This window comes from Anomalospiza imberbis, chromosome Z (genome assembly GCF_031753505.1).
Source record: "Anomalospiza imberbis isolate Cuckoo-Finch-1a 21T00152 chromosome Z, ASM3175350v1, whole genome shotgun sequence".
NCBI classification, from domain to species: domain Eukaryota; kingdom Metazoa; phylum Chordata; class Aves; order Passeriformes; family Viduidae; genus Anomalospiza; species Anomalospiza imberbis.
In genome coordinates this window covers 39,406,112-39,430,983 of record NC_089721.1, presented here as the reverse complement: position 1 = coordinate 39,430,983, position 24,872 = coordinate 39,406,112, and the positions used below count along the sequence as shown (strand labels likewise).

The following is a 24,872-nucleotide window of genomic DNA, read 5'->3' as shown; positions in this document are numbered from 1 at the left end:
TCATTCCACCCTGCCTGGTGTTGATTGCTGTGTACTTGTAGAGGGTGGTCAAATCCTCCTTCAAACCTCTGCTTTGCATTGCTGAACAGGTCAAATTTGTCATTGTCTCATCAAACAGCCTCTCCAGTCCTCCACTGATCCCTCAGTTTCCAAAACAGGTTTCTCAATTCCAAATGCTCTCCTTGCTTTGTGCTCCCATGTACTTTGCATTCTCCTACTGATCTCTATTTCCATTGGTGCAACCACCAGCAAGACCAATAAGACACCAGAGGTAATGTTAGATACTTCACAGAAATCCAGACATAATCACATCTGTGATTGTTGCATGCAGTTTACTATCACAAGTTCTGAAGAGGATTTCTTTCCCTGTAAACAATCCACAGACAAAATGTTGTTTTCTCCTTCAGCATTGGTGTTTATATTCACATTTGCCATTGAGCCTAGTCCAGGTGTGGTTTGGTAAGAGGAGGTTCTGACACAGGAGTGGCACCCCATGTTCTAAAATTAACATTGATTTATCTTCTCTTAGCACTTTTTAGTCTTATGGAATTGTTCAAACATAGCCTGCAAAGGCTGAGGGGGCTCAGGTTCCTCTTACATAAATATACCACACAAACCCATGAAAGGCTTTGTATTTTTACTTTTGTGTTTCTTCCTAATATTTCACGTTTATAATCCAGGTCATAACCAGCCAGAAACCTCTGTGATGTAAAAGAAACCATAACATAAATGATGGCATTATAAACATTGAGATGATGAAAGCCAGGGTGTTAAGAAAGGATATAATTTTCAATAATCTCTTCACAGTTTTGTTTTGTTGTTTTGTTGTTCTGATGAATAGGAATTTAGCTGTTTACTTGAATGAGGCCAAAATAGCTTTTTTCTGTTTATATGGATTTATGTTTAGATTCAGAGACATGAGAGAAGACGTTTATCATCCCAGCTGGCATTCCTGTTTCTCATTACATGTTTTAGATTTATTTACTGATATTTTGAGTAAAAGACTTTCTATACACAAATTTTAATACAATCATCCCTTCAATTTGGAAGTTACCCTAGAACAATAAATATGTTTTAGATCTCATACTGGTTGCTAGGCTAATCAATAAAAATCTGTGGACAATAGGAATCTGTGGACCAGATTATTAATTATCCTGTTGTGTTCTTCTAGTATGGGAATAAATTTAACTTCAACACTAATCTTTAAGTCTCTTGTACTTGATACAAAACCACAAACCTAGATTAAAATACAAAAAGAAAAACATACTGCCCCCCTATCTCCAGCCCTCAGAGCGTAGTGATGATAACATGTGTTGGTCATTACATTTAATTCCAGAGTATTAAACCAGAAGAGCTTTACTCTCTTTAGAGAGAGCCACAGCAGTGACTGTCTGTGGATCAAGGGTACAGGAAGTCTGAATTATGGTGGTATTGCAGGGCAAAACACTAAACCCGCACACACACTCTGGTTTCTTTGAAGATAACAGAAACATTTATACTGATTTCATGGGATTATTTGCCGTTTGTCATGTGTGGCTGATCCTTTTTCTAGCTTTAAGTCCTAATTGAAAATTACCAGTGCCCTGTAAGACAAACACCTGAGATGCTTTTGCGCCCCAGTCTCCTCCTTTCTGACCACAGACCCTGAGGCAGATGCTGGAAGTCACAGCAGGTTCTCAGACATATTTATCACTATTCACCCTGGAAAGCATTTGTATTGTATGAGTTTGTCACTCACTTAGAGAAACAGCTCTGGAAGTTGCAGTTTGGGAAAGGCTGGCTTATTTGCATTGGGAATACAATCTGTCCACAAAGTAAAGTCAAAATACTAAGGTTTTATTGTCAGTTCCATGGCTTTGTAGAATATGTGGCAAAGCACAACAATTTTGTTCATATATGTAAGCATTTTTACAAGGATTTTCTGAATGCTGGGAAGAGTATGGCATACTAACAGAAATTTAATTTTTTGTAGTTTTTTATGGACATCTCCATTGTAATAGCAAAGGAATTAAGAGAGATTTATGTAGAAACCAGGAAAAATATTTGGAAACATGTTTCTGAAAATCTTTCAGTGACAAAAATACAACTTTAAATTAAATCTCTTACTGTGTCTTCCAGTATTAGCAGATCTCATAAAGAAAAAAATCTGTAGCCTTTTGGATATTAAAGCAACAAATGTATTATGTATTTTAAAAATTGGCAGAATTGCCTGAAGTTCTGGACTAGAGAAACAAAACCAGAGGGAGGTTTCTTTGCTAGATAGAAATTAAAAATCCCATTTTGATCTGTTCCTGGTCTTTCTGAAAAAGAGGAGCTGCTAGCAAATTCAGGTTTAAAATTTGGCATTTCCCTAGATGGCACGTGGTATTTCAGAATTCCAGGTGTCTGAACAATGAACATGGAGTGCCTTAATGAAGTCATGATGATTCCCAGTAGAATATGAAATTTTCTTCCACTTTCGAGAGTCTGCACAAACATATAATATGCCTTACAGAAAACTCATACTAGTGTGCAAGCTGAGAAAGCTTTTCAATAGAAGCAGTCACCTATGTATATCAGAGATACACACAGGCTAGCCTGACCTCTTCTTCTTACTAGCAAGTGACAATTTTATACCTCCTTCCAGTTATGTTCTTACGGGCATAGCTAAATGAGTTTGATTTTTTAAAATACCTGATTTCCTTACAGATATTGCTGGTATCTTGTAAAGTACAACAGAAATGTATGTTCCTAATGTCATCGCCTGAAGAAAAATTCAGGCTTTAAAACTTAGATGGATCTTAGATGGAAATGGATCTTATGAATTCTCATTTTTTTGGGATCCTAAGTAACTGTCCATGAAGTCGTTTGGGTTTTTTGAGTGCCCATGATAGAGCATAATAGACTTCTTTTCTCATTTTAAATGTAAATTTTGTGTTGCAAAGACATGGAAGTTGGGGATAGTTGGCAAGTGTAGCCTGCAAGGTGTACCTCGAGCGAAGAGCTGCCTGAGGTATGGTGCTGCCGACATAAACAATATTTTGTTTTCCTTCCTGATTTCAGAATAGGAGAGTGCATGTGTCACAGTTCCGTGAGGCTAAGATCATTCTAAGTTTGCCACACCTCCACTGCGGTTTAATGTAATGGCACCTGGAAGACTGAGGTTGGTTTTTGTATTGTACAGGCTGAGGGCTCACATCTGGGAAATGAATGAATGGAGACTCTTCCATGCATGGACTCCTTGAGGGCTATGCTTTTTGAAACTACATTTTGTAAAAAGTCTGTAACAAAAGAAGATTATTCTATTTTTAATAGTATGGTTTATGCAGCTTAATTGTGTAGTCAACATTAGGCTTAACAAGTGATGCCAATGTAGGCCAAACTTGACCGTTCAAGGAAAGCAGTATAATTAACAGAAAACAACATCTGTGTGTTATTTATGCATAAAGAAGAATTCAAATGCAGGATTATAAATACCCCACAGATAAGATGATGTGTTAAAAATTTTATGCATATTTTGGAATGAGAGTTTCATGGATGGACAAGAGAAATTTCATCCTCATTGATTTATTACACTGGAATCTCACCTTTGAAACAATTTAAAGTCTGAACCTACCAAAACAGTCATTCGCTGTCAACAATGATAGCTGCCTTGTTTCAGACAATATCCATGCCATTAAATTGTGCTAGCCTTCAAAAAATGTCCAGATTCAAATTGCCTTGTGGGAATTCCCTTTCACTTGAGAAACAGGGTGTTGTTTTGATCACTGCTAATTTACCCAGGACTTTTCTAGACATTTGAACAGTGTAGACAATTGAGTATTGGCACCCAGGAGCACTTCCTTACATGGCTTAATTTTGTAGTGTACTGTACAGGCAGAACAAAATCTTCTTGTTCAAGAGCACATAATAAGGACTATAACTTATCCATTTAAGATCTACATTACTTTATGAAATATCCCTCTTAAAAAAAAGGAGACAAATTAATCAAAATGAAATTTAGTGCTTTGGTTGGAAAACAAAAAATCAATTTCTTGCAAGAAAACTAACATATGTTAGTTCAGAATGAACAGATGTGCACCTGTGGCTAATTAGGGCATTTTATTATGGCCTGGTTACAGTATCCTAGAGCTGTGGCTTGTGAATCCCTGCGATCAGTGAAACCTAATGCTGCCAGAAATAGTTTTCCATTAGCTAAATGTCTCTCTGATGATGAAAGTTACTGGGACCTGAGCTAGCACCAGATATCATTGACAACAGCTTTAGACCTATTCTAGATTGGTTTTCATTGCTATATTTTCCAATTTCCCAGTGGCAAAACCAAAGACATTACTGGCTTGCAAAAACAGTGCTTGCTTTTCAATAACCTGCTCAGAATAGAGAATCTATGTAACTTTTAAATTTGCTAGAATTTAAGTGATCTTGCTGAATTTTGGGTTCTCTATAGGAATAGCAGATTGATAAAAGCCTTTCTGTAGATTTATGCCATTGGCTAAAAGGCAGAAACTCGATTATATAAAATTCCTCCCTACTTCCTTTCAATTTGCTGTAGTTGCATTACTTTACAAAGACACATTAGTGTATTTACGATGCTTTTGAGGTTGGTTTTTTAGGTTGGTGTTAAAATAATTCCATCTCTAATGCTATTTAAATATTTTTCATGTCTTGAAGTTAATTAAAAACTATTGTTTATTAGTTAGTTTGTTTGTTTATAATGTTACTGTGGTCAATAAAGTAAAAGATGGTGAAGACAGTGAGTATAATAAAGTGGTAGAATGCAATGTGATTGTGATGCTTTTTGTCTTCTGACCTCTGTACAAACCACAAAACCTCAGCACATTGTGGAGGGTTTGTTGTAAGAGCTTTCTAAGTGAAGTAAGTTGAGCAGAGAGGTTCTGTGAGATGAACAAAACCATAGAGGAAGTAGGTGCTCGTACCAAGGAAGAACTCCTAGGTTTTTGCTTTTGCTTTGGGAAGGGTGCTGTTTTGGGGGGAGTTTAGCTCTCCTGGCTTTTTTTTTGCACCTCATGAAGAAGTGTACTGTACCTCAGCAAGACTGACAGATTGAGTCACAGCTGTTCAGGAAGCTCTGCCCACAGCAATCTTGTGGCATTATCCTGCATCTATTACAAATGACTGCGTTTTCCCAAAAGAAAATATATTCTTCACCTTTTCCATATGCAACTGGAGAGGGGCAGGCACTGGGGAGGGGCCCAGTCTGTGTGGAGACTGCAGTGAGAAGATTTTCCTTCATGAAGGATCTGGCCAATTACAGGAGAAGATCTGCATCATCTGCATTTATCTTCTGTACCCCAGACATGCAGAACAAAAAAAAAAAAAAAAAAAAAAACCACCAAAAACACAAAAAAACCAACCAAACAAAAAAATCCAAAACCCAAACAAACAACAACAACAAAACCCCCCCAAAACAACAAAAAAAGAAAACAAAAAAAGAAAATTAAGCAGAGTGGTTGTGTGAGCAACATGGTAAATGTATGTTAATTCTTCTCTGAATTCTGCAAGTGGGAGGCTGTTCTGGATGGATGTAGAGAAAAAGGCACTATATCAAAGCTCTGCTAGCTACTCTGATGCTGTGGCCTACTTACAGTTTAAGAGAAGTATTTCATGCCACTGCAGACAGTTAGCTCTCTGCACAAAGCCCACTCATTTGGGAGTTGTGTGGGAAGCTGTGTGTGTTACCATCTCCTGATACAGAATTGTCAGATTGTACAGAAATTGCTGTACACTATTTGCTGTCACCACACCTGGTGTAGTGTCGTCATCCCTAAGGCAGATTCATTCTCCTAAAAGCTGGAATGTTCAAAAATTTAGAAATTAATAAAAAATGAATAAAAGATTAAAAGGTAATAATGATATTTGGATTTATTCATCTATGCTGATGCATTTCTTCATTCTTTTTCATGAATACAAAGATTTATTATCTGGAATTATAAATCAAATTAGTTGTGTTAGTGCATATTTATGCTATCTACAAAGGTAAATATTCTTTGTTCCACTAAAACAATGTTCAGTTAAATGAATCTGACTAGGTTAATGGATATTTTATGAAAATATTTGGAAGCCAGTTTCTCAAGTAGCAAACATAATGGCATACACCTATTTCCCAGAGCAACTAATAAAAGCCAGATCAATGCAAAGAATCAGATTTCTGCAAGATGTTTGGAGGAGCTTTCATTATTTGTGGCCTTTCTGAGTCTCTGTTTTGTTGTTATCCAGACACTGAATTCCATAACTTGCTGAAAAAATACATCCAGAAAATAAATTTATAGTGGTTTCATCTGCTGTGGTGATAAAGTGGTCCTCTATTCATTCAGTCCCAAAACCAGTGTGACTACCAGAAAGGAATGGTGGCAAAGAGGAGATAAGGATGTGTATATAACTGTAACTTCATCTCACACTTTATTACTGAAGACCTGTTGATGCCTGTGGAGCTGGGTTCTGACATTACCATTGATGGTGGGTTTTTATTCAGTGTCTTTTTTCTTGAAGCTCTTTAAACAGGAATTCTAACATATAATTCTGCAAGGCCTCTTAAAACAATCCCTATATATTCAAAATTATTTCTATTCTTGTGTTCTATTCTGTACAGATAAAAAATTAACCCTAAACAATGTTTTTACCATGTAAGCAACAGAGTCAGATAAATCACTTTTCCATAATCAGCACAAATAAAACTATCCAATTTCCAAAGCCAAAGCATATAGGATTTCAGGTCCTGTTCTGCATTTAAAGTAATGTGCTGCCTAAGGGATAAATGGAACAGGAACAGGCTGTCATATTACTATACATATTTTAAATTAAGTCTGACAAATTTGAAGTAGGGGAATTTTACATGGATTTCAGTGGTAACAGCATCATTTCAAAAACAAATTATTATGTGTCCCTATTTCCCTTTGCACTTGTCACTCTGACATCTGTGCAGCTTATATGCCTCAACAGTTTCAAAAATTTAGAAACTGAGATGCACAAGAACTTCCTGGTTTTCCCTAGGATAAGCCTACAGTAGCTCCAGGTCACATACCATACCCTTTTATCAATCTGTAACTTCTGTGCACTTGTTGGACCTATGAATTGCAAATTGGCTAATACATGCATGAGATTGCAACAGTGCAGAGGTCCTCACTAACTATAACATTTTAGATATCTCTTGATTCCCCCAAGCCACATGTGTCTTGTTTTCCAAAGTCTGCACCATCATGGAATGTAGGATTCCAGATGCATTTTCAGTGATGAATCTTGAATGTTTCTCTGTACTCTGTAAGGTCTGTGCTGAATGATGATTTTAGACACCACATAGATGGAGACTGGCTTTCCCATTCTGCTTGCTTAAGGTGAGCTCACTCAGCTTCCTAGGACTAGAAAATTGGAATTTTCCCCCCCAGTATCTTTCTGGTTTGTTAAAAGTTTATTTAAGCTTCCTCTTAACTGATGCAAAATCTGTATCAATTAACCATGCCTTATTCAAGCAGTATATAGCTGTAATCAAATCAAATTACTGTGCAGTAGATTTCATTATGCAATGACACTCTTTTGTGCAGCTTTTGTGAGGGCTACAGAAAGAGCTTAATTACAAGTCTAGACATTCCTGAAAAGAGAGCAAAAAAACTCCCTGTTTTCAGCTCCTTATGCATGTAATGACTGCATTTATAGCAGAAGATGTCCAGTGTTGGCTTTGGTTCAAAACCATACAGTCCTGGTTTTGTAATAAATTCAACATGCAAGTCCTAAATATATTCTATCCAGCAATGAAACTGATGGAAATTTTCCTTTTGAAAACATGAGTGAATCTGGTATTCATAATCATGGCTGTCGCATAATCAGCACCCTGGACAGAAATTGATGTAATGAAACCACTGCACCAGCCACATCAGACAACAGACCTCTCCCCACTGCTAATGTGCACAGGAATCTGCCATCATCCTTGTATGAAGGCCACTTTTCAGGAAGAACCCATCCTGCAGCTAAACACAGACACATGTGGAAGAAGAGACTAGGTCAAGGTCTTCATGCCTGGGTTTGAGTAACACCAGGAATTCAAAGGCTGAAGACAGGAAGGCCAAGGCAGAAAATGAGAATGCATCTAGCATGAGACAAGAAGGGTAGCAAACTCAATCACCCTCATAAGGAATGCTACAGGTGAAGGAGACCTATTGAAAGAAGTCTAGAAGAAGAAAGCACTTTTCTGTTTTTTTTTTTCTGCTAGTTTCCATAAATGTTCAGCTATACCCAGATGTCTAGCACATTTAATAGCAGTGACTAAGCTGTAAAGGATGAGCCTACAATAAGAAAAATTACTAAAAATTAGTTTCATGGTGTTTTCAAATAATTTAGATAATTTGTTTTTTAATTCTTTGCACCCAGTGACCTGCATAGTACAATCTTTAAAGAGCAAGCTTTTTAAGCCTAAAATAGATCTAATAGATAACACTCCTGATGGAGGCTGGGCAGTGAAGCAGATATATGTAGCACTCACTTCAAGAGGAAGAAAGAAGGAATTAACTTCACTCCCCCAGAAATTTTAAGTAAATAATGAAAAAAATAATATGGGGCACCTGGGGAATAACAAGGCATAGAGGTCACCAGCAAGGCAGGATTTTGTTCAGATCAAGCCATGCCAAATCAATCTGATTTTTTTCCCAAGCATGGAAAGAGACATTGTTAGTGGGAGAGAAGAAGAAGGTACTGTACCTACTTGACATAAATAAAGCTTTCAGTACTTGACTCATCTGACAGTTTTACAATAAATTAGTGAAATACTACCAAGGTTGTGTGATTTTAAGCTGGTTAAAGGCTGGTTCTCTCTACTGAGAGAATGTGTATCAGCGTATCTGAAGATCAAAAGTGGAGGTTTGGGAGAAGCCTTGCCTGCTCTGCTTTTTCAGTATTTTTTGTTGGTAACCTCATATGATGGAATAGAAGGTCTACCAATAAAAATCCTATACACCATAAAATTGGAGAAAGCTGTAAATATATTGCAGAGTAGGATTAGGAATAAAATAATATTGCTAAAATTCAATGTCCTTTTTGTTCAGTCAAGGACAGTGAAAAAAAAAAAGAAAGAATTTAAATGTTACACTGGATACACAGGCAGATAAGAGTGGTACATGTTGCAAATAAATGGCAAATACATTTATTCATACATTCTATAAAATTTGTCAGGTCACAACTACTGGAATGCATTTTTGCATTTTCAACACATTAGTGCAAGTTGACACTTTCCTGTAGGAGAAAACCAGAATGACCACAAGTCTAGAAAGGACTGACAGTACAGAAGTCCTGCAGTCTTAAGAGAGAAGAATAATTGTGTACATGGTAACAAGCATTCAAAAGGCTCTTGCAAAAAAAGGAAATCATCTACTTTCTGCCTCTTCTATATATAGGAAACAAAGCAATGGGCTTCATCTGCTTTTGTCAAAATTCAGGTGAATTGCAGGGAAGTACTTTGTAACAGTCAGGAAACCACAGCCCTGTAATAAATTGCTTGGGGAAATTGTAGAGTCTCTAATAGCAGAGGTCTGCAGGAATAAATTGAACAAACAACTGTTGTAGGTGTAATTGATGCTGCCAAGAAGCATAGAGAGGAATGGATCATTCAGGTTCATTACAACCCTACTTTTCTACAGTTCTGTGTAATGGGTACCATAAATAAAATTAAGGGATAGGGCCCGAGTTTTAAGTAGTTTACATTTGTCCTTTTGTCATAAAATCTTTCAAGTTAGATAGGCGTCTGAATTACTAAACAACAAAACAAAGAACAAAAGAAACTTTCATGTGGCAGAGTGAGAGCTTTTTGGGAAAAAAAGCTTAGAGGGGAAAAAAAAAGTCTTTCTGTTGCAGTCATAGTTAAAGTGAAGGAATTTGTTCAGTCATGAATCCAGTTGTGTACCCCAGGAGTAAAGACCAAGGTGAAGGCTGCCTTCATTTTAAGCAAGTCCTGCAGAGAAGCACCTGTATATCAGACTCAGGATGACATAGTGTCGTGATGAGTCTGACCTCAAAGTTTATCAAAGAGTATTAAGACTGTGCTACTCAATTTTGTTATAAAACTTTTCTCACAGATTACCTGAGAGGTCTTTGTGGTTTTTTTTTATTGGCTGGCATTCTCTATTGAAAATCTGAAGAACATGTAAACTGAATATTTTAGCTACAGTGAGAGTATCACATCATGATCGCATTTTAATGTGCATGCCATGTTAAACTGTTCTGCAGTGCTATGAATTTACAAACTCTACATCTAGCCATAGAAATAAAGTGTTTTCCAAGTCTTATCCATATATTTTATGTGGGAAAAGTGATGTTGTTCAGCAATGCCTAGGTTTGTAAAACAAGTTCTGGTATGATACTTGGGCACAGATCCTCACATTTGATCATTTAACTTAGTCATTAAGAGATATAGCATATAAATAGTAGAGCACCTTTCTTATAATGGAAGTGCATAATGACCAACTCTGTACTACAAACAGAAAATCTTTGAAAATACTTTCCCAGGTTGTAGTAAAAAGGAATGTAATTTTTTTATTAAAATCAGTATATAAGAAATAAAGTGAGAGCAATCAAAATATAGACATTGAGATAAGTGTTATACAAAGTGGATTATGCTAATTTAACTAAATCTGTTTATAAGCCAATATGCTTTAGCCCATGCAGTTCATATTTCTACAAGACAATTGGTATTCCTGTCAATACCTGGAGCTCTAATGCTACATGGGGAGAATGGGACTGCTGAAAATTTGGAAAGCCACATCATGACAAATTCTGTGACTTTAGGATTGTAGAGAAAGTCAATAAAGAACACATTGCACCATGAGAAAAACACTTGTGAAAAGCACACAGTGTCACTAAAACAATGCCCAAGGACAGAGCAATGTATTCCTTCTTAATGTTATTTAATCACTTGCAGTTTATAGGAACTAAAATTATAATGAGATACACAGTCAAGAATTCACCTCAGATGCTAACTCAAGTGCACATTATTATAGCTGTGTTGTCTAGGTGAATATTCAACCATTTGTCATTTCCTGCATAAATATGCACAGAGACTGGGGTTTTTTGGTAGTGAAAACACAGCTGAGAGAGATGCTACTAAAATGTAGAACAGTAGACTTTTGAATAAGATAATGTGATTTTACCCTTCAGCAATTCTCTTCTAAGGCTTCAGAGTTTTGTGTGAATATTTTATCATCAAGATATACAGATTTTCTCTCACTAGTTTATCCTTTTTTTGTCTACCAGTATATTGCATATTATATTTTTTTCTTTCTGTCCATAGCAGTATAAGTGGAAGCCATATGTTCTAGAAATTTTTCTTTCCATTAGTGCATGGCAGGAATTCAATGGTAATTGAATTTGCATGTACTGCATGTACTTTAGCAAGACAGATGGATTTTTGGAACTTTGCAATTGAGTGGTTTTAAAACTTGTAAAAAATCTGAACCAAGGGACCTCAAGAATTGTAGTTGGCCCAGGACACTTACTACAATCTTTTTTACTCAAATATGTCAATTTAATTGTTTAATAGTTACTGACCATTTTCCTGTCTCTCAGAATGTTATAATGTGCAGAAACTACCTTCTTGTGAGCCAGATTTTAGCATCTCATCATCTGTCAGATTGCTTCTCAGGAGATACTGCTGTATTGAAATTCAAGGATACTTTCTGACATGTTTTTGTTCCCAAATGAACATGATGTTATCTTTGCCTTCCCAAATTTTATTTTCCTATTCAGATTACAGTATGAATGCAAGGATCCTGTGCTGAGCAAGTTTGCAGAGAAAAGAGCTGCTGAAAATTAGTGAAGTAACTCTGTGTCACACACAGAGTAAATACTAATCTGCTGCTACAGAGAATTAGAAAGACATCAACTCATGCTTGACCATTCTCACTTACATGCTCTGACTTTCTCTTTCTTAGTATCTGCATGCAAATGGGATCGTGCATCGAGACTTGAAGCCAGAAAATCTACTCTATGCAACACCAGCACCGGATGCACCATTAAAAATTGGTGAGCAGCATTAAATGTCTGCTTCCCTGATGCCTTTGTATCAGTAATATGTGCTAACTGATGTTTGGAGTATATGCATCTCACGATCACCCTATTTGAAGCTAGTGCTTAATGAACAGCATGTTACTTCAGCAGCACAGCTGTTAATGATGGTTTCAAAACCAATGCAAAACTAGATGCTTGCTTAGAGAATTCATTGCCAAAATCATGCGGAGTGTAGCAGAGATTAAAGCACTGGGAACAAAAAGAATCATGAGAACAGCATAAAGGTCTGTGCACCACTTCTATGCCCCTTTTTTTCTGTTAAACTAGTACCTTAAGAGGAAAGATACATTGGTGCGAAAATAAAAATCTGCAGATAAGTGGCAGAAAACAAACTGAGCAAGGCTGGCTTCTGTTTTGAAGGCAGGTTTGAGGGACATGCAGAGATCTTTGCAGAGCACAGGGAAACTCTTTGAAGCATGGTCAGCACCACAGAGGGGGCAAGGAGGAGCAAGGCTCTCCTGATCACTGTCGGAACCCAGAGTGTCCCTTGGACACTCTTGGATGTTCCGGGCCCAGGTCAGAAGCATTTGAGACCCTCGAATGCAGCCGGAAACTCCTGTGGCTTTGAACCTGATCCATGGAACAATTTACCAACCTTGCAGGAAGAACAAGAAATCACAAAAGTTTAGATATTATAGTAGAAGTAGTCACAAAGTGAAAAGAAGAATTTTTGAGTGCTGTACAGGGGGGTTTTAGGCCTTGTACAGAGGGGTCTGAGTTTTATACATGGTCAGAAGTTCTAAGATGGAGGGACTTGGGTGTGCCATGTCCTCTTTCCTTCTTCTTCCTAACCTCCATGATCTTGGTTATGTTGGCATTCACAGATTGGTTTAGAGTAGAAAGTCACTGTTCAATATAGGTGATGGGCATTGGGGAGAAACTGTAAACATCTAATACGCAATGTATGATATAAAAGAGGGCACCAGCCCCCTGGGCGTCGGAGTGTGCCTTTGCCTGACTGCGGAACAGACCACAGCAGCTCAGGGAGAAATCTTTTAGATAACATACAATAAACTACCTTGAGACCGGACGACTGAAAACTACTGAGTCTTTCTGTGAAGGCACAGGTTGGAGGAGAGACTTTTCCACCTTTCAGGGTCACCCCAGTCTGGGGGTGAGCCCTGACAGATCAGGAATGTATTGTGCCAGTTCTGTTGGAGATGGCAGACACTTCTAAAGGGTATGACCTCCAAAAATGTTGGGCATGTCTAGTTTTTTGCTTAAGCAACAAGGAGCATCTGTGCAACCCTTCTGAGTTTGAAAATACCACCTGGTGCTCCCTTAAGAGTGAGTGTTTCCACGTTCATTAGGCTGGTGTTCGTCGTGGTTTTCTGGAGCCAGATTTCCATTAAGTGGCCTGCTTCAAGCAATTTTGTATAGATTTCTAGGAACATCTTGGTTCTCAGGGTGATGGTACCTTACTTTATATGTTATCCTACTTCTTATCTTTCCTGGAAAGGCTCTAAACTTGATAATTTAATGCAACACCACTGGCTTTGGTTTGATGCCCAGAGTGTGTAGGGCTTTAGAAGCATTTCCTAAATGCCATGATTCTTCATCTTCCTGGTAAGGTCATTGCCTTATTTAAATTGAAATCAAATTTACAACAAGTGGCTGTGTTTATTAAAGTAAACTGTATTTCTAATTAGATAAATTATAATGCAAAAAGGATAGCCATTTAGGAAAAAGTGACCTATTTTTATCCTGATCTTGAGTTAAAACATTCATTTTTATATTCGGTCTAACAAAACAAAATCAAGTCCTTTATTTTGTGCTATTAAGGCAAAGGTGATTTTCATCACCTAAGAATAAGTAAATTTGAATAAGCTCAGTTTATTCTCAGTGAAAAAAAGAGTTGTGAACACTTCAATTTTTATTACTTTTATGAAGGAGTTATGCAAGTACAGTGTGTATTGTCACAAAGGCCCTTGCTCTGTGAATAGTAATTCAGGGTGGAACATTGGAGAAAGGATGATCAATACTTCTTTTGTCACCATCTTTATACCTCCCACTGCACTGGCTTTGTGCAGTTTTCAGAATAAAATATAAGCTACATTTCTGTCAAGCAAGAGCCAGGAATACTCATTTATACCGCAAATTTTGCCTCTGGATTGCAGCATGGGTAGATTCATTAAATCAATGCTTACCTACAGAAATGTCAATACCATTCATTTAATATATAAATATTTCTTTAATTGCATATTCAACATTAAACCCCACATTATTACAGGGAGTAAGAACATTAATATTCCCAAACCATCTTAACAGCTGACTTTGGACTTTCCAAGATTGTGGAAGATCATGTGACCATGAAGACAGTTTGTGGAACGCCAGGGTACTGTGGTATGTTGTTTTGTTACATATATTTGCTTTTATGACTGTAGATTCAAAGGAAAGGACACTGGAGAAGATGGTGAGATCACTCTGTTACCTTATAGAAGAGCTGATAATGCAATTCAGGTGACACTGTCATTGTCCATTACCTTGTATGACATTGCCTGCAAAGCACACACACGTTCCAAGTCTGCTTCAGAGCAGCACCTAATTCCAGTCTGGTTAGTTTCATAAAACTGTGTTTCACATATTAGCTGTTAATGGTTGTTTTCTCTTGTGACAGTTATATTACCAATGCCACACATCCAGCTTTAGTGCTTAGCCCTTTTATGCCCATCTTTGTATGCTATAAAAATAAGATAAGGCTTATTCCTGTAGAAGAGCCCTCAGAGTTATGTTGACTTGGTGGGAAGGATTGAGGCTGAATATTTTTGCAGAGAAGGGAAGAAAGGAGCCTTATGCCTATAGTTATGAACCTATAGCAATCTTTGATTTACAATTCAAGTTAACTGACCATGCAGAAGTCCTGGTGACTGGAAAATATTCAAGCATTGCTTTCCAGAATTGGAGAAAACCCAGGAGAAATACTGTTTAAATGCCAAATTAAACTATGAATAATTGATGGTTCCAGGCTGCCAGCTGCCACATCCTGCCCACCCATCTATCAGCAGCTTCTCCAGAAAGGACACAGCAACAAAAGCACATACTGAAGTCTGAATACTTTGGCATCAAGACTTGACAATCTATAGTCCTTGGGATGTGCAGATTTCTGCAGAGGACTGAAGGCAAGAAGATGGTCACAGAGAGCTCAGTTTGCTAAGTAATGTTGTGCCTTCAGTGAACTTAACAAGAAGAGCATAAGTGATTTCTGAGAGTAGCACAAAAAGTCAAGCCAGTGCAGAGTAGTGATTCATGATCAGTCTGTTACAGGCAACATCTAACCTAACATCAATGTGTCAGACAAATCCATTCACCAAAAGCAAACTTCTGGAAATCTTAAAAAATACTAAAACCCTTCTGTTCGTGGCTGTGCAAGTGTAGTGTGGGAAGGGGAAGAGATTGCATTGATGCTCATAGATACAGCCAGCCCTCTGTGCTCCAGAAATGTGGCAGTCATTCCATGTGCATCATAGATCCAGTGGGACCAGGGTCCTCAAGCTGTGCCTGTCAAGCTGCTTAGGGAGTCATTGACTCCTGTTTACTGTTGCAGAGCTGGAATCCCCAAAACTGCCTAGCCTTTCTGTCTGCTCCTCACTGCAGCAAGAAGCAACTGCCTGAAATGGTCTGTCTTTCCTTCCAGTTAAAACAGAATATCAAAAATAAAGCCTAAATAAAGTGCCAAGTAAATAGACTCATAGAACTATTAAGGTTGGAAAAGATCTCCAAGATTGTTAAGTACAACCGTTGACTGCACACCACCATGCTCACTAAGGGCCATGTCTAGCTGTTTCTTGAACACCTCCAGGGAAGATGACACCACCCTGGGCAGTCTGTTCCAATACTTAACCACCCTTTCTGTGAGAAAATCCTTCCTAATGTCCAACCTGAATGTCCTGGTGAAGCTTGACCCATTTTCTCTTGACATGTCATGGTTACATGAGAGGGGAAGCCAACCTTCACCCCACTACAACCTCCACCCAGCTAGTTGTAGAAACTCCCTGAGCCTCCTCTTCTCCGGGCTGAACATTCACACTTCCCTCAGCTGCTCCCCTTAGGATTTATTCTCTATGCCTTCACCAGTTTTGTTGCCCGTCTCTGGACAAGCTCCAGTCCCTCAAGGTCCTCCTGGTTGTAAGGGGTCCCAAACTGGACACAACATTTGATGTGTGACCTCACTGGTGCCCAACACAGGGGATGGTCACTGCCCCACTGTTGCTGACACAGGCCAGGATGTCCTTGGCATTCCTGGCCACCTGGGCACAGCTGTCTCGTGTTCAGCCACTGTCAATCAACACAAGTCCTTTCCTGCTGAGCAGTTTTCCAGCCACTCTGCCCCCAGCCTGTAGCACTGTAGGGGGTTGCTGTGGCTGAAGGCAGGGCTGACATTCAATCTCATTGAACATCATGCCATTGGCCTCATTGATCCAACCTGTCCACATCCCTCTGTCCAGCTTTCCTAGTCCCCACCAGACTTGGTATCATCTGCAAACTGACTGAGGATACCCTCAATCCCCTCATCCAGACCAGCAATGAAGATGTAAAACAGGACTGGTCCCAGCACTGGACCCTGGGGCACTCCCAGCCATCAGCTGGATGTAACTCCACTCATCACCATTCCCAGGGTCCAGATGTTCAGACAGTTTTTCACCCAGACATCACACCTGTTCAAGCCATGAGCAGCCAGTTTCTCCAGGAGAATGCCGTGGGAGACAGTGCCAAAGGCTCTGCTAGAATCCCCATAGACAACGCCCACAGCCCTCCCCTCAACTGCCAGGTGGATCAGCTGCTCATGAGAGGAGATCAGGTTGGTCAGGCAGGACGTGCCATTCCTGAACCTCTGCTGGCTGTGCCTGATCCCCTGTCCTGTATTTGCCGTGTGATCACATCCAAGATGATCTTCATCATCTTCCCTGGCACTGAGGTCTGGCTCACAGGCCTGTACTTCCCTGCATCCATTTTCCTGCCCTTCTTATGGATGGACATCACATTAGCCAGCCTCCAATCTGGGACCTTCCCAGTTAGATAGGACTGATGATCAGTTATGCAGAGCAGTTTGGCAAGCTCCTTCTCCAGCTCCCTCAGCACCCTTGGATGAATCCCACCTGGTCCCATGAATTTGTGAGTGTCTAAGTGGCTCAGCAGGTCACTACCTCCCTCCTCCTGGATTGCACAGGGTCTGTTCTGCTCTCTGTCCCTGTCTGCCAGCTGGGGCTGGTTCCCTGAGGATAAACAGGCCTTACTGTTGAGGATGGAGGCAAAGAAGGCATCTGAGCCTTTTCCTCATCCTTGGTTCCAGTGTTTGCCTCTGCATCCAGTCAAGGATGGAGATTTTCATTGGCCCCATTTTTGTTGTTGATGTATTCATAAAAACACTAAGTAAAATACTGAACTTAAAGCACAACCTTCTTGGTCACATTGTAGCTCCAGTGCAGCTGTAGCTTTCTGTGGTTCCTTCCACAAACATAAAAAACAATTTGAAACCAAAGTTCACTTTGCATTTTGTGGATATTCTCAGTTCACTCAGAGAGAAAAAGAGATGGTTTTCTAACCAGGCAAAGAGCCTGAGAGACAGTTAGAAAGGAATGTAAATAATCCTCTAATCTATCTTGTTGTTCACATTGTTTATAGATATGTTCTGCCACTGTGCCTCATTCACAGCACACCAATGGTGTGAGATGTTTTTACTCTTAAGACCAATGAAATTAGTCCGCACGATGTTCTCTATAAATAGAGCGGTGCATTTGAAATAAATCAGTTCATTCTCTAGCCTTTGAGTTCTTATTACCGTCCTGCTCTACAGCGACAGCATTTTATTCTGGCTTTGCTTGGGCATGACTGTTCTTGTTTTATATTCAGTGAAAGGGCTCATTTGCCTAATTAAGGGCTTAAATGGGCACTCATAATTTTTTATGAAAGACATGACTGTGCATGGACTTCAGTTTATTTTGTGTCTGTTATTTCTTCACTCAGCTTTTGTGTTACTGACAAGTGTTTTGTCCTCTGCAGCACCAGAGATACTACGGGGATGTGCTTATGGCCCTGAGGTGGACATGTGGTCCCTGGGGATTATCACCTACATCCTGTAAGTGCAGACAGTGATGCAGAGAGGTTCACTTTTTAGCACCCTCAGGATTTTCCTACGCTATGAGCTGTGCCATTGGAAAAGACAAGATCCCAAACTTTAATTATTATATTCCTAACCTTACTGAAGTAAGTAAAATCCTAGAGGAACATGGCAAAACACTCAGTTTAAATATTTGATAAATATAACACTTCTTCCTGAACAGCAGCAAGACCTGTGCAGAATCATACTACTAATGTGACGAATACAGACCAAAAGTTCCAAACACTTGTGTTTAAGTAGGCATTTGTGTCTAACTCTTATTGTTGTTAGTCATTATTCAATTGTTAAGTATTACAATTACTTTATTGTATTGATTGAATCTTTCAAAGGAAGATTACTGAGAAGGGAAAATTGTATATGATGTATTGACTCTCTTCTTTATGGGAGAATAATTATGAGACCTAATTTAGACCCTTGGCAATGAAGATGCTTAGACGGATTGTGTAGTTATATACAATACTTCTAGGATGCCTTTTATGGGAAGAAAATGACATTTTACACATGTAACTTAAAGATATGGAGGATTTTATACTTTTGGGCCATTATCCCTCCCCTGCTAATTACTATATCCAGCAAGTACAGTGTGGAATAACACAGTTATTTTTATCTTTTGCAAAGAAAGAATTATATTCTCTAAAGTTTATACTAAAAGTCCATGTATGGATATATAAACACTCTGATAGTAATGTCAGAAAACATTCATCTTTTCTTCTGCACATAAGCTTCAAATAATTCAAAGGTCTCTTTTTGGGTACCTGTAAATAATAGGCTACAATATTCCTATTCACTATTTTGTTATTTGCTCCTTTTAAATGTGTGTATCTTTGTGTCATGGTCTGGTTTAAGATCCAGACCTTGTATTGAAGATCACGTCTCAGATATTGCCTGCCAGGTGCTCATTTCTTGTCACCTCTAAGGTTTCCACTCATGACAGAGAGATGTGAAACTTGCCAGCAAGGCGGTCCCTAGGACTGGAGAGGTGACTTTTGTTGTCCCTTTGCAAAGCCACCTAGATTAAGTTATGGCCTTTCCTAGTTACTCAAGGCCTAACGAAGTTATTGCACTTCAAACTAAGAACCTTTCTTAAGCAGAACTTATTTTGAAGTGTAAGCAAGCTCCAACAAACTCCAAACAATTTCTATCTAAATATCTGGAGTGGCATTTTCTGTATGCAGCTTCTCAAAACCTTCTAGCTGTTCAGGGGATGCTCCCAAGCCACACTAAACCTCTGCATGTGCATAAATACAAGTGTGTGAGTTCCTGCACTGGATGGGGCTGCTTGACTATAGATACTCTTCCATTCTTCCTCCTTCTAATCCTGTCCTAATCCCACCTCAAAATCCAATTTGATCTACAGGAATAAGATGCAAAAGTCCACTTAGCTGTCTCTTCCATTTAGCTTTTACAGTACTCCACATTTAAAACTCTTCTATTGTGTGTAAAGCTTTGTGGATCAATATATCTGATGGATTAGAAACTGAGACCAGAAATGTACATGTAAAATTACTAAATCATTAATTCTGGAGCCCAGAGAACAATGTTAAATGTCTCAGTCTCATAGTTCAGTGAAGGAAACCCACTTACGTAGAGACAAAAAAAACCCCAACATTCCTGTATGTCCCCCCAAAATGGAGTGGATGTAAAAGTTAACAACCATGTTACAGAGGATCTACATAAAACTGTATCTTGCCATTAATCAAAGTGGACTTAGCATTTGATTAAAAAAAACTGACACATATTTTGACAGAACAGTTTTTACTGAGGCAAATTATATTAAGACTTACTGGTGGTAACTGTCATAATTCAAGGGAAGCCACATGTATAGTTTTAAAAGTCAAGAGGAGCAGTCCTTCTTTGTATTCCTAAAGCAGGCAGAAATCCTTCTGCATCTCAGTCCTTCTGTTTGAGATGTAGACAGTGGTCAGAAAATACAGAGGCTTTGCTTGTAGTTAAAATTGCATGGATTTAATTAAAGGTGTTCTTTTACCAAGTTACTTAAAAGGACACAAGATCCCATCTGGTAATTTTTAGTTGTTTTTTAAGCTGTTTACATTGACTTTTCCTTTATTTGTAGGTAACTGATTTAAAGTGAATCACAATAATAAAATGTTATTTCAAAATAAAATAAAATCAAGAGCAGCCACACTAGGTTTTGTACTGATTCAATTAATTTAATTTGAAATCACACCTCCAGATTTACTCATCTATTTTGGCATGTAGAAAAAAAAACCCCAAAAACTCTGTCTGCTGAAATGGATTTTTAAGTAGAAGCATATCTATTGAAATTGTTAGTAGGAAAACAATAGGTGATAGTAATGAGTTACAGTGAAAAGAGAAAGCTCACTTAAGAGGCTTCCAACACAGTCACAGCAAGGCTTAAGCAGGTTCTTGCTGTCATTGGTTACCCAGAATCAAAAGGCAGTTTGGGCTGAGCCAGTGAGGGGACCTGCTCAGGGGTGCTCCCTGGGGACAGCAGGGACCTGCTGCAAACTCAGAAGTGGTGATGGGAGAGGCAGCAAACAGGAGGGGAGCAGCAGAAGGGCTCTGCCTGGCCACCACCTACTGAAGTACAAGGTTTGGAGGCTGGATCCTTGTGTTTTAATACACCTCTGCCAGACTTGGAAAAACAATGTGCGCAGAATGTGCTTGCAATGAGGTGTTTCTCCTCTTCAGCAGTGGAATGTGATGCAGCTGTTCCACCCACGGCTATGAGCCACTCCCAAAACCACATTTCTTCCTTGAACCTCAGCCTCCTTTTTTAGAACAGTAAGCACATTGTGCTTAAAAGTACAAAAACAAGTTAAGTAAGGCTTTTCTAGATTTGCTGCTGTCTTGATCATTATGATCTGCTGTTTTCCTCTCATCATCTTACTGCTTGTTACATTTTTTTGGAAGCAGAGGAGGAGATAGCTTTTCTCTGTTAAGCTCAGATCACATACTGGCTGAAGAGGAAATTCACTTTAAAAAATCTGATTATGTGTGCAGGCGTGATTAAAATGCAGTGAAGCAATAAAAAAAGGACATTATACAAATGGAAACCACATCTGTGAGTCTTCTGTCCCTGAGGCCAGCAGTGTGGAACTCTGCTGGGATCTGTATTATTCAATATATTTATAAATGCAGTCATTAGTGAGATCACAAGACTTCTAGACTGTATGTAGGTTACCTAAGTAAAGATGAGGCCTAATCATGAAAACTTGCCAAAGGTTTTTACATATTGTGGCTGATAGGGTGAAAAAATGTACAGGGATGAACATGTCTAAAAATCATTCCTAACTGGATATATAAAAACTTCTAACTTCATGTGTAAAATGTGTTCCTCAGCTAATTCCTATTCCTCTGGCAAGAGTTACAGGGATTATGATAAATGCTCTATGACCTTATTTTAATAGTTCCAATTAAACTATTCCATGTGAAGTTCCATGTGAAAACAGAAAAATTACAATTAGAAAAGCCTTTCCCAGTGCTTAAGAATATTTATGACCACATTTCTCTCTGCTCTGTAGAGAGAATTAGGAGTTCATGACTTACATCCAGGTCTGGTTTCCCAAAGTGATCTACAGGACACAAAGTAGGGAAAAATACTACCATGAACTGTTTCTAATAACCCAAGACTAATTCAATTTTGATAAATTAATTTATTTCTTATCCTTTCAGACTTTGTGGCTTTGAACCATTTTATGATGAAAGGGGAGATCAGTATATGTTTAAGAGAATCCTGAGCTGTGAATATGACTTTGTGTCCCCCTGGTGGGATGATGTGTCTCTGAACGCCAAGGATTTAGTAAGTAAAGCAAACATGAGACCGGAGTATTTAGTATTTCTGCCACTGAGAAATAGTCCATTTTGGGGTGGGGGCAGAATAACTGGTAAATTAATTGTTCATAATTGTTTCCTCTTGTCTTTGCTCTATTATGGTGCTGTTAATATCCCCTGTTAGTCCAGTCCTGTAATTTTGCTCTCAGAATATGGATATTCAGGTCCTTCTGTGAAGGAAGCCATAGATTGTTGGCAGCAGTCACAGTCTTCATGTATGTCTGCCTTTCCTTTCAGCTCTGAAATGTTTCACCATTCGTCTTTTCCAGGCAAACACCTTCAGGGGAATGTAGAAACAAGCCCTTCTTTTTATGCAGTTTTCAAGCCTGCATTTTGGGGTAGAATATAAAAAGGAATTAAACTTTCCTCCCTCTGCTTTTTCTGACATATTTTTTCTGTCCATTAAAGTTTTTTTTTTTTGGTAGGTGAGGAAAGACTGACTACTTTTAAATATGCTCCATTAGCAAAATGCAAGGGCTGGCATGCTATCTGCACTGTATTCTTTTATTACTGGATAAAATAATTTGGATCCAGGAGACACTGATCTGCAAAGATAGGTATGCTTGAATCTGACTTTTGTCAATTATAACTTGCATAATTCAGTTATTTCATAAGCACTGAAAACACAAGTGCTCTGTTCCATATATACTTATACAAATTGTGTCACAAAATACTACATCATTGGTGTTAGTGAAGTACTTCAGGATATTTCAAATGGAAGGACTGTAGAAGTTCAAAGTAGTCTTTTGGTGTTTTATGAGATATGAAGTTTTTTGAAGGCCAAAAAAATATAATTTAATGACAGATAAACAGCAGTCTGCAGGTAAAGCTTTTGTCCAAACTGCTCCATACTGTTTTAGTAAAGTAAAGCTCAAATTTTTAGCTTTGAATATTGCATAGCAAATGGTAGATAATGATGATGACCATGACTCTCAAAATCCATGCTGTGGGCAGTTCAGTGTTCAGCTGAAGTGATTGGCTAAACTCAAGGTCTTCCTTGGAGACACAACCAATATTCACCACAATGCCTACTCCTGCATCCACTTCAGGGCAGAAACTTTGTTTAGAAGCTGTTTGTAGGGAGATTTCAGAGAACCCTAAGGCAAGTTTTCCCTCACCCTTGGGCACATAGGAGCAGTGGAGCCCTGTGCCACCACTTGCAGTGCTCCAAGAGGGTCTGCAGTCAGGAGAGCTGGGTAAGTGTGGCTCTGCAGAGTGCCATCTGTGTACTTTGTTACTCCATCCTCACCTCTCTTCTTTTTTTAAAACTCCACTTGTCCAGAGATACAATAAAACTCATGGAATGTCGCTTGACTGGACACACTTTGTATCCAGCAGGACCATCTCCAGTCCCAGGGGTATGTTTGCAGTACCTTTTCCCAGAAAAATCCTACTGTCATGTTTGTAGAAGTCCAGGTTTGCTGGCTTTGGTGATAGAAGGAATGGTGTAAACAGCATTAGTTTCAGAGTGGGCTAAGACAGAAACACTTGTACAATGCTTTTTTTTATGTGTACATGAGGTTTTTCAGTGACTGAAACAAAAATTTTCTTTGTGATATATATGACAGGGACTGTGTGGTACAAGTATGCAGGAGCTGCATGCGCATAATTTAAACCTTCTAATCCAGATTAAAACTTGTCCAAATCCTAAAGTAGAGATACTGCTCAGAGACTTTGAGAATCTCTTAGGGTTCTTGTAACAAGTCAGACATGAAAGAGCAAGTCAGCTGCATTGGTACATACCCTTAATATATTGGTAACCAGTTGATACTTTCTCTTCTCTCTTCCCCCTTAGTGGCTGTCTTAATCAGATGTTATTTATGGAGGACCAAGAAATGCCAGAAGCAAAATACTTGCAAAGACACAAATGAAAATTGTTGTTGGTTTCTTAGTATGTCTCACCTAAGATGTTCTCCAAACCAAGGCCAGAGCCCCCAGATGCAAAACTAAGTAAATTTGAATGAAGAATAAGGTTGACAATCTTTTGTATTTCTTGCTTGTGATGCAGGTTAAAAAGTTGATTGTTTTAGACCCCAAGAAACGCCTCACCACTCTACAGGCTTTGCAGCACCCATGGGTCACAGGGAAGGCAATAAACTTTGCACATATGGACAACGCACAAAAGAAACTTCAAGAATTCAATGCTCGGCGTAAACTTAAGGCAAGTCTCTGCTCATAGTCTCTGTTTTGGCTATGAAAGCATGCAATTAAATTAGTAGCCTTGCAGAAACCTTGCACATTTTTGAGGACAGTATTCCATGGTGTTATGACAGCCTTTTATTTAAGATGTCTGATGAAAATTGAAGAGGTTTGAAGCTGATTCAGTCAATGACTGAAGCCAAACCAAAAATGGGTGAAGTTGGTTCAAAACTGTATCTACACAGATAGAACTGCTGAGGATGTACATGGCTTTCACAGAGTCCTTACTTTCCATCTTTTCTTCCCATCTTCCTTTCTTGCTTCTGTCCATGTATCTGTCCTGTACTGCTGGTGCAACCTTAGAATACTGACCAGAAAGAACAGCATACTGAGCAATTTCTTAATGAGCATCCATAAATCTAGAAGAAAATTAGTCTACTGAAGCATATTTTGATCCCTAACCCACCCATACCTATCAATACAAAGCAGGAGGTTTAAGCCATCTGTCTGTATGAACTAGAGTCAGTATTTCAGATGTGTAGGTCCATAAAATATCCCCAGGATGTTCCTTTACCATCCAGTCTACATATCTGCCATGGGAAGAAGCAGAGAAACGTCTTTAGGTACAAATAACAGGCAACTAGGCACCCGACTGACGTAGTATCAGGAAACTTTCTTCTCCCCTAATCCGTTTTTCAGTTTTTAAAGATTTTCATCTGATCAGGAGATAATTCCAGGGATACTTCAGCACAGA

The 24,872-nt window shown here is 38.7% G+C and overlaps 1 protein-coding gene across 1 annotated transcript in view; it reads left to right on the top strand.

Moving 5' to 3' along the window:
• The window catches only part of CAMK4 (calcium/calmodulin dependent protein kinase IV), a 141,972-nt gene that overhangs the window by 115,002 nt on the left and 2,098 nt on the right, over positions 1-24,872 (top strand). The window contains exons 6-10 of the mRNA XM_068176299.1: positions 11,910-12,000; positions 14,314-14,388; positions 18,046-18,121; positions 21,821-21,947; positions 23,988-24,140. Coding sequence (XP_068032400.1) covers positions 11,910-12,000; positions 14,314-14,388; positions 18,046-18,121; positions 21,821-21,947; positions 23,988-24,140 — 522 coding nt within the window. The remainder of the gene's footprint in view (positions 1-11,909; positions 12,001-14,313; positions 14,389-18,045; positions 18,122-21,820; positions 21,948-23,987; positions 24,141-24,872) is intronic.